An 11,004-nucleotide genomic window follows, 5' to 3' on the forward strand; every position below is an offset into this window, starting at 1 on the left:
TGAATCCAGTTTGCCAATTTGCCTTGAATCCCATGGGCTCTTAGCTTTTGGACCAACTTTCCATTTGGCAGCTTGTCAAAGACTTACTAACATCTATGTAAACCACATATAATGCATGATCATAATATATTTATATTTCCAAAAATATCAAGTAAATTAGTCAAGACATGATCTCCCTCTAAATAAATCTGTGCTGACTATCCCTGCCTTGCGACATTTTGATCCTGTCCCTCAGAATTCTTCCCAAACATTTCCCTATCACTGACATCAGGCTAACTGGTCTAACTACCTGGTCTATCCCTGCTGCTACTTTTCAACAAAGGAACCACATTGTCTATCTTCCTGTCATCTGATACTGCCCCTGGGGTCAGTAAAGTATTAAATATTTCCATCAGGTCTCCAGCAATCTCTTCCCATAGCAGCCTGGGATACAAATCATCAGGCCCAAGGGATTTATGTACCTTTATGCCCAAATCTACTATCTCCTCCTTTGTAATTTTAATATGCTCTAGAACCTCACCATTGCAAATGAAATTCCTCCCTACATTATATTCATAAAGGAAAGGACAGATGCAAAGTACTTTTTAAGACCTCTGCACATCCATTAGCACCACACCTAGTTGCCCTTTTGGTGTCTAATAGGCCCCATATTTCTCCCTGGTAATGGTCGGATACTTGGTAGTGTGGATGAGCAGAGGGATCTTGGTGTCCATGTACACAGATCTTTGAAAGTTGCCACCCAGGTAAATAGTGCGGTGAAGAAGGCATAATGTTGCCTGGTCTGGTAGGAAGATCGTATGAGGAAAGGCTGAGGCACTTGGGGTTGTTTTCATTATAGAAAAGAAGGTTTAGGGGTGACTTGATAGAGGTGTATAAGATGATTAGGGGTTTAGATAGGGTCGACAGTGAGAATCTTTTTCCACGTATGGAGTCAGCTATTACGAGGGGGCATAGCTTTAAATTAAGGGGGGGGGGGTAGGTATAGGACAGATGTTAGGGGTAGGTTCTTTACTCAGTGAGTCGTGAGTTCATGGAATGCCCTGCCAGTAGCAGTGGTGGACTCTCCCTCATTATGGGCATTTAAGCGGGCATTGGATAGGCATATGGAGGATAGTGGGCTAGTGTAGGTTAGGTGGGCTTGGATCAGTGCAACATCGAGGGCCGAAGGGCCTGTACTGCGCTGTATTCTTCTATGTTCTATGTAATCCTCTTGTCCTTAACTTACTTATAAAATGCCTTGTGGTTTTCTGTATTTCCCTTCTGCCAAAAATACTTCACAGCCTCTCTTAGAAAGGCAGCCTTGTCCTTCTAATTTCATTTTTAAAGCACCCCACCCCCCCCCCCCCCCCCCACACTCACTGTACTCCTCGAAAGAGTTCTGTATTCAAATGCACTGAATTTGACATATGCTTCCTTTTTCTTTATCAAAAAATCGATATTCCATGTTTTTCTGGACTTGCTGCCCTTGCCTCTTCTTTCACAGGAAGTGCTTTTCATAGATCCCACATTCCAAATGGAGACTTACTGCAAGGAGCTGCTCATAGTCTACATTTGCTGGATCCTGTCTAATGATATTGAAATTGGCCTTTCCCCAATTTAGACGCTTCACTTCTGCACTATTTGAATCAATTTCCATAAGGACTTTGAAACTTAAGAGTTATGGTCACTATTCCCAAAATGCTCACCCAATGACACTACAGCCCCTCGGGTTAGGTCTATCACTGCCCCATCTCTAGTAAGACTGTTCAAATACTGGCACAGAATGGTTTCTTGAGTGAGCTTTAAAACTTCCATTCTGTCTAATCCTTTAGCACTAAGGTGATCCCAGTTAATGTTAGCACAGTTGAAATTTGCTGTTACTCTGACTTGATTCCTCTCACACCTTTCTATGATTTGTTTGTATATCTGTTCCTCCATCTCCCCCTAACTATTGGGAGGCATGCAGTATAATCCCAGCAAAGACATTTCATAAGTATATTAAGAACAAGAGGATTGCCAGGGAGGAAAATGGGGCCCATTAGAGACCAAAGGGGCAACATGTGTGTGGAGCTAGTGGAGTTGAAGTGATCTTGAATACATACTTTGCATCTGTATTCACAAAGAAAAAGATAACATAGCTGGGGATTTCAATTGAAATTGTGAGGTTCTAGAGCATATATTTATATTTATTATTTCTTCCCAGGTGGCCTCTTTTGAAGAGCCTAAAATATCCTCCCTCAATACTGCAGTGATGGTCTCCTTCATCAATAATGTAATGCCCCAAATCTCTTACATCCCCACCCTCACATCATTCTTGAAACTTCTATACCCTGGAATGTTGAGCTGCTGGTCCTGTCTTTCCCATAAACATGTCTCAGTGATTGCAATAACATCATATTCCCACGTGCCGATCAATGCTTTAAATTCATCAGCCTTACCATCAAGCTCCTTGCATTAAATTTGATACAATTTAGTTTCCCGGTTCTCCCATGTGCCTTAACGCACCCATGAATTCTCCGCCTATCCTAGTATTTTTTCTTCTATATCGGATTGGATCTTGCTGCCAACTTTACATTGACGTTCTGCCCCATCCCCCTGCCGGACCTCCCTAACAACATGAACAAGCCTTCCAGCAAGGAATTAGGACTCATTCCTGTTCAGGGGCAACACATCCAGCCTGTACAGATTCCACCTACCCCAGGAACTGTCTCAATGATCTAAAAATCTGAAGCTATCCTTCCTATACCATCCCTTTAGCCACGCGGTCATCGTCCTATTCTAACACTTCAATAGCGCAATGCACTGGAGTAATCTGGAGATTAGAACCTCCTGATGAAGGGCTTTTGCCCGAAACGTCGATTTTACTGCTCCTCGGATGCTGCCTGAACTGCTGTTGCTCTTCCAGCATCACTAATCCAGAATCTGGTTTCCAGCATCTACAGTCATTGTTTTTACCTGGAGATTATAACCGTATTAGTACTTGGTAAAATGAAGATTTCTGGTTCAAGGGAAAATAACACTCTCTTACTGTATGCAGGGGTAATTATAAGGACAGAAAGTGAAGACTGCAGATACTGGAAATCAGAGTCAGGTGCTGGAAAAGCATAGCAGGTCAGGAGAGTTAGGAGAGTTGACATTTCAGTAGATGAAGGTGGGGGAGAACGTGATAGGTCGGAGATGAGAGTGGAACGGATAGCTGGGAAAGGCAATGGACAGGTCAAGAGGGTGGAGGCAAGTTGGAGGCTAGGGACTGAGATAATGTGAGGGGAGGGGAAATGAGGAAACTGATGAAATCCACGTTGATCCTCTGTGGTTGCAGTGTCCCAAGGCGGAATATAAGACGTCCTTCCCTCCAGTGTTGGTGGTAAAGATTTGGCGATGGAAGTGGCCCAGGACCTGCATGTCTTTGGCGGAGTGGGAGGGGGAGTTGAAGTGTTCAGCCAAGGGGCGGTGGGGTTGGTTGATGGATGTTCTCCGAAACAATCCACAAGTTGGCGTCCTGTCTCTCCAATGTAGAGGAGACCACATCGGGTGCACCAGATACAGTAGATGACATTGGTGGAGGTAAGGGTACATTTCTGTTGGATGCGGAAGGATCCTTTGGGGTCTTGGACGGAGGTGAGGAGGGAGGTGTTGGCGCAGGTTTTGCACTTCCTGCGGTGGCAGGGGAAAGTGCTGGTAGTGGGATGTGGGCTGGGGGGGCGGGGGCGGTGGGTGGATCTGACAAGGGAATTATAAGGACAGCTGTAGTCTAGTGCTGTCATGCAATGTTACATTGCTCAGACATAACTGTTGCCCAGCAATAACAAGTTCAAAATTCCTGCATTTGAGAATTTAAGATGAGAATTCAATTGAGATCAGGAAATAATAAGCTAATGACAGGAAGTGCCATTATGCTGCTATTAAGATGGTTTTGAATACCCAACAGAATACTGCCATTCTATCACATTAAATTTTGAAATCCAGACTCAAAACAAGAACTACGTTTTTCTCTCTCCCAGACCTGCCGAGGTTCTCCAGCATTCTCTGTGTTTCTATCACATTGAGCATTATCCTGCTATAGCTTATCAACTTTGGCCAAACCTCATGCCAGAGTAAGGAAAATTCCAATAGACTTACAGACATCTCCTTCCTAATGCTAAACAGTGTCAGCTATAGTTCTCAATAATCCAGAATCAATTTTGAAAATTCAGTGCAAAATGCTCACCATCAAACTCGATCTTGCCATCAGTTATTAATATTTGCTCACTCGTCAAACTGATGTATGTCAATCCAAGATGTCACTCTTGTGGAAAAGCCGAAGCTCTTCTTTGATTGAGGTCTCAATAAAAAGAAAGCTCTTGTGCACTTACATCAATGAGGAAAGGGACTCTCTCTTCATCCTCCTCTGGTACACCGGATCCCATCAACTCCAGTTCCCTACTCGTTTCAGCAATTTTGCATCGAACCTCTTTTTCGATGGTTGGCAGGGTTTTCTTAATGAGAAAAATATTCAAAACCATGTTACCTTAGATAGACAAAGCTATATTTACCACCATCCTAAACCCCACCCCTTCCACTGTGACAATTGCTTCTTACTTCACATCTTTTTACGATATTGAACCTCCAGCAATTGCAAAAAATGACAGAACTGTAGATGCTAGAAATCAGAAACAAAAACAGAAGCTACTAGAAAAGTTTAACCGGTCTGGCAGCAACTGTGAAGAGAAATCAGAGTTAACGTTTCGGGTCCAGTCTCAGAACTAAGAAAGGGTCACTGGACCCAAAACGTTAACACTGATTTCTCTCTACAGATGCTGCCAGGCCTACTGAGCTTTTCCAGCAACTTCGATTTTTGTACCAGCAATTGTATTTCTCTTCCTTCTAGGAAAGAAATGTTGCCAAATTCCTGAACCTCATTGTTCGTTAGTATCTCGGATGCAGGAGTAGGCAATTAGTTTGAGCTAACTGTAAAAACTATTGTAATTTTCCCTCACCATTATGTTTAGGTACAACTACTGCTTAAAACACAGATTGCTTTATGATACTTGGTGCCTATGGTGTCATTAATAAAAATAGGCATTACTAACCCGGATCTGACTGACAAGTTCTGTGGTCAGTCTGGCAGCCACACACTGAATCGTTGCCACCTTTTCTTCCAAAAGGGCTCTTCATGACAAGAAAGGAAAACAACAATAAACAAATACATCACCGTTTTTTTTTTAGGGAGGAAGGTAACTGGAGTTCAGTGAGTTTCAGAATAAATTAGACCACTAGGAATCCAAACCTGCTATTCAAACAAAATGAAAATTGAGTGTTATGAGGACTGGGAATAAAAATGGACCATGTCTTAAGTCAGTTTGGCACTACATCATCTCAGCTCCACATTCATCGCAGAGTTAAAATCATGGCTAAAAATATAGACCCCGAAATTCCTGTAGTATGTAAAGGTTAAAATTTTTATCTTTACATGTTGAGGAATTTCTGACCTCTGGTTGCCCTGTGAAATATCCACAGAATGTTTGATTGGCTACTAGGCAGGCTCTTGCACTGGGAGCTAGGTGCAAATTTTGGGAGTTAGGCCAGACCGGCCTCATCCCAATGGTACTTCAGCTGCTGAACTACTCTCAGAAGGACCACCTCTGTTTTTAATGAGCATTCCACCAGGACCATTCACTGTGACTCACAGAGATCAGTTGCAGAGGTTTTTTGTCCGGAGTCACTGTAAATATGACTCGTTGGAAATCACAAAGAGGCAGAAGTCACATTTAATATGACAACACCAGAGGAGAGCTAGACCATTACTGATGCATCGATGCCTGCCCAATAATGCATTGGCAAAGTTGCAAATGTAACCCAACTGTTTAAAAAAGGAGGGAGTAAATAGGGAACTCTAGACCTGTTACTCTGAAATGAATAATAGTGAAAATACTATAACCTATTATAAAGGGTGCGATTGCTGGAAATTTAAAAAGAAACTGTCTGATTGCACATCACCAACATGGGTGTTTGGAAGAGAAATCATGTTTGATAAACCTGCTAAGAGTTTTTTGAGGATGTAACGAGCATAGTCGATAATGGGGGAACAAATTTGAATTTTCAGCAGAAGTTTGCTTAAGTTATACACAGGAGGTAACCAAAAAAAGGTAAAGTTCTTTGGATTGGGTTAAAATACTGGCATAGGTTGAAGGGTGGTTAACAGGCAGAAAGCGGGAAATAAGAATGAGAGGGTTGCTTTTTACAGGTTAGCAGGGTCTAATCAGTGGACTACCACAAGGATCAATGCTTAGACCCCAGCTGTTCAGAATCTATATCACTGATTTGGATGTGGGGACCAATTGTAAAACTTCAAAGCTTGCCGATGACACAAAAGTTGGCGGGCATGCAACTTGTGAGAAGGATGCAAAGCGGACTTCAAGGTGATTCAGATAAGCTAGTGAGTGGGCAAGATCATTGCGTATGGAATGTAATATTAATATGTGTGAGGCTGTTTTCTTATTTGTGGAAAGAACAAAGGTGTAGAGCATTTCTTAAATGGTGAGAGATCAGAAAGTATTACAGCAAACTTGTCATTAACCAGCACCTATGGCATCAGCGGTCGATCAATATTATGATTGATCAAGAGGCCTATATAATCAATGTAGAAACATACACTAAGTAGAAACATAATGCAGGGGGTGTACATATCATTGTTATACTTTATTTACCACATGAATCACCTAAATAATAATGCAATTTTGCCTCAAATACAACTTACTTGCAGAAAATCTTCTTGCTCGCACCCTCAGCTGACTACTCAACATATCAGAGATTGTGATAATGCAAGACACCTCTGGTATTTGAGGTGTGTATCTTTTGCTGGTTTATCGAGAGTGCTGGTTCACAAAGGTGCTAGTTAAAACAAAGCTTGCTGTATATCCAAAGGGGCCTAGGTATCCTTGACCCTCAAGTCACTGAAAACTGGCATACAATGCAGTCAGCAAATCAGAATGTTAACCTTTATTGCAAAAGGATTTAAGTACAGGAGCAAATAAGTCTTTCTTCAATTGTATAGTAAACTACTGATTAGACTGCACCTGGGGTTTTATGTGCAATTATAGTCCCCTTGCCAAAGGAAGGATATACCTGCAATTCAGAGAGTGCAATGTAGTTTCACCAAACTGATTCCAGGGTTGCTGAGACCGTCCTATGAGGAAAGTCTGAGGATATTGTACCGGCACTCTCTGGGATTTAGAAGAATCTCAAAGAAACATATAGATTTCTTAAAGGGAGAGATATTGTAGAAGCAGAAAGAAGGTTTTGGATGTAGAATGTAGAATTGGGGACTGTAGTAGGGGAATGAGGGGTCCTTTTAGGGTCAAGAAAACTAGGAAAAATATCAGGCTTATGAGATTTAACCAAATCAGAAATTATATGTGCACTTAATAAAAGCAGAGAGGGTAGTAAACTGATTACTGCAACTGGGTCTTGAGATTTCACTCTCTATTCCCAGTTTGTTCATTCATTCATTCATTCAGTTTCACAGAAACATCATTTTGATAGTAACTTTCTTAAAGGGAACAGAGGCTCTACTCAATATGTATCTAACATGCTGACGGAGAAAATCTGGTTTATGTCCTGCAAGCTATTCAAGTCCCAGTAGATGGTTCTGAAGGGGGATTAGTATTATAATCTTTTCATAGTTTCAGGTGACATAGTACACTGGGGAGTGGAGAGACCACAGTTTTCTGAATGAATGAGTGAAATGCAGGGTAGTAGTAAATATAGAGTGCTTGAGAGTGGATTGGTAAAAAAGGACCTTTGTACAAAAGTAAAGAAACTTATAATACAAAACCATAAAATAAGATGTTTTAAGGTGATTGACTCTCTGCATCACGAAAGACACACCACCCAAACCACGGAGGCATTGTTAATTGCTAACCAATATGAGTAAATAGGGCAGAACCTTAGCAGAATTCAGTGAATTCAGGGGCAAGGTTACAAGATAAGCAAGTGACCACATAAGCAAACGAGCACAGTGTGTTTGAATCCGATATGTAATACACAATGATTCTGGGTAATCCAAGATGGAGGACGGGAAAAATTTCTGGCTGTAACAGCTGCTCCTTTTTTGAGGCATTTTAGGTGCTGAAGGTGATTTCTTTAAATTCCAGGAGCAGCAATTACTGTTTTATGTGCTGTTGCATTGTTTTGGAACTTTGGGGAAAAAAAGTCAAAACAACACCAGTTTTAAAAGGGAGAAGAACAGACAAAGAAAGCACATGGTGAGGTCAGTGCAGGAGAAAGAGAGAAAGAAAGAAAGAAACTGACACAGCAGTGTACTTGTACAGTACTGCCTTTGCTGTTTAAATTCATGTATCACTGGACATTAGAGTGCGTCTGGGAAAATTAACAAACAGTGAAAATCACAACTGATCTTGGAGGAAATGTTGGGTGAAGTTCACAGCATAGAAGCAGATAAGTATATTGTTGTTTTTAGTGTGACCTACAGAAAGTCTGCAGTAGTGAGTAGAGTGGGTTCTTTCTTGATTATATGTTTTTGGAGATATGTGTCTTGATTAAACTTAAAATATAAGCCATAACTATACATTTAACCTGGCGCAGCGTTTGTAGAGGAATAAGACGGTGTTATTTTCTGCATCTGTAGATTGTGAAGAAGCAAAAATGGCCTTTAGTAGAGTGATATGCGCTTCTTGTCAGATGTGGAAGTTTAAAGAGAGTTTAAGGGTTACAGCAGATTATATCAGCCATAAATGCTGTTGGCTGCGAATCTTATCAGATCAATTGGATCGGTTGGAGAGACAGTTAGAAGCAATGAGGAATTTGCAACAGCAACAGTATGTGATGGACGGCAGTTATAGGAAAGGGGGAAAGTCTCTGATACAGTCACATAGATGGGTTAACTCCAGGAAAGGTAAGAGAGGTAGGCAGCTAGTGCAGGAGTCTTTTGTGGATATACCCATTTCAAACAAGTATGCTGTTTTGGAAAATGTAGGGGGGAATGGATTCTCAGGGGAACATAGCATGAACAGCCACGTTTCTGGTATTGAGACAGGCTCTATTCAATGAGGGGTATGTCAGGTTCCAAGAGATCAATGGTGTTAGGGGATTCTCTAGTCTGAGTTATACACAGATGTTGCTGTGGCCAGCAGAGAAAAATCAGAATGGTGTGTTGCTTCCCTGGTGCCAGGATCAAGGATGTCTCAGAGAGGGTGCAGAATGTTCTCACGGGGGAGAGGGGCCACACTGGAACCAATGACATAGGAAGGGAAAAGGTTGAGATTCTGAAGGGAGATTAGAGAGTTAGGTAGGAATTCAAAAAGGAGGTCCTCGAGAGTAGTAATATCTGGCTTACTCCCAGTGCTATGAGCTAGTGAGGGCAGGAATAGGAGGATAGAGCAGATAAATGCATGGATGAGCAGCTGGTGTATGGGGGAAGGATTCACATTTTTGGATCATTGGAATCTCTTTTGGGGTAGAATTGACCTGTACAAGAAGTAAAGATTGCACCTAAATTGGAAGGGGACTAATATACTGGCAGGAGGAGAATTTGCTAGAGCTGCTCGGGGGGATTTAAACTAGTAAGGTGGGGGGTGGGGGGACCCAGGGAGATGTGAGGAAAGAAATCAATCTGAGACTGGTACAGTTGGGAAAAGGAGCGAGTCAAACAGTCAGGGCAGGCAGGGATAAGGTTGGACTAATAAATTAAACTGCATTTATTTCAAATCAAGGGGCCTAACAGGGAAGGCAGATGAACTCAGGGCATGGTTAGGAACATGGGACTGGGATATCAATACAATTACAGAAACATGGCTCAGGGATGGGCAGGACTGGCAGCTTAATGTTCCAGGATACAAATGCTACAAGAAGGATAGAAAGGGAGGCAAGAGAGGAGGGGGAGTGGCATTTTTGATAAGGGATAGCATTACAGCTGTACGAAGGGAGGATGTTCCTGGAAATACATCCAGGGAAGTCATTTGGGTGGAACTGAGAAATAAGAAAGGGATGATCACCCTATTGGGATTGTATTATAGAGCCCCTAATAATCAGAAGGAAATTGAGAAACAACTTTGTAAGGAGATCTCAGCTACCTATAAGAATAATAAGGTGATTATGGTAGGGGATTTTAAGTTTCCAAACATAGGACTGCCATAGTGTTAAGAGTTTAGATGGAGAGGAATTTGTTAAGTGTATACAAGATAATTTTCTGATTCAGTATGTGGATATACCTACGTGGAGCGGAACGGTGGCTCAGTGGTTAGCACTGCTGCCTCACAGCGCCAGGGACCCGGGTTCAATTCCCGCCTTGGGCAACTAGCTGTGTGGAGCTTACACATTCTCCCTGTGTCTGCATGGGTTTCCTCCTGGTGCTCCGGTTTCCTCCCACAGTTCAAAGATGTGCAGATTAGGTGAATTGGCCATACTAAATTGCCCGTAGTGTTAGGTGCATTAGTCAGGGTAAATGTTGGGGAATGGGCCTGGATGGGTTGCTCTTCGGAGGGTCGGTGTGTACTTGTTGGGCTGAAAGGTAGGTAACCAAGGTGCAAAACTTGACCTACTCTTGGGAAATAAGGCAGGGCAGGTGACTGAGGTGTCAGTGGGGGAGCACTTTGGGGCCAGTGACCATAATTATGTTAGATTTAAAATAGTGATAGAAAAGGATAGACCAGATCTAAAAGTTGAAGTTCTAAATTGGAGAAAGGCCAATTTTGACGGTATTAGGCAAGAACTTTCAAAAGCTGATTGGAGGCAGATGTTCGCAGGTAAAGGGACGGCTGGAAAATGGGAAGCCTTCAGAAATGAGATAAGAATCCAGAGAAAGTATATTCCTGTCAGGGTGAAAGGAAAGGCTGGTAGGTAAAGGGATTGCTGGATGACGAAAGAAATTGAGGGTTTGGTTAAGAAAAAGAAGGAAGCATATGTCAGGTACAGACAGTAAACATCGAGTGGATCCTTAGAAGAGTATAAAGAAAGTAGGAGTATACTTAAGAGGGAAATCAGGAGGGCAAAACGGGGACATGAGATAGCTTTGGCAAATAGAATTAA

General features: G+C 42.1%; 1 protein-coding gene across 2 annotated transcripts in view; it reads right to left on the reverse strand.

The window, feature by feature from the left end:
• The window catches only part of LOC122555400 (interferon-induced GTP-binding protein Mx3-like), a 45,560-nt gene that overhangs the window by 10,895 nt on the left and 23,661 nt on the right, over positions 1-11,004 (reverse strand). For both annotated transcript variants that reach the window (XM_043701371.1, XM_043701372.1), the window contains exons 8-9: positions 5,049-5,127; positions 4,332-4,454 (exon numbers count right to left, since the gene is read on the reverse strand). In XM_043701371.1, coding sequence (XP_043557306.1) covers positions 4,332-4,454; positions 5,049-5,127 — 202 coding nt within the window. The remainder of the gene's footprint in view (positions 1-4,331; positions 4,455-5,048; positions 5,128-11,004) is intronic.

The sequence above is a fragment of the Chiloscyllium plagiosum genome, chromosome 12 (assembly GCF_004010195.1).
Source record: "Chiloscyllium plagiosum isolate BGI_BamShark_2017 chromosome 12, ASM401019v2, whole genome shotgun sequence".
NCBI lineage: Eukaryota > Metazoa > Chordata > Chondrichthyes > Orectolobiformes > Hemiscylliidae > Chiloscyllium > Chiloscyllium plagiosum.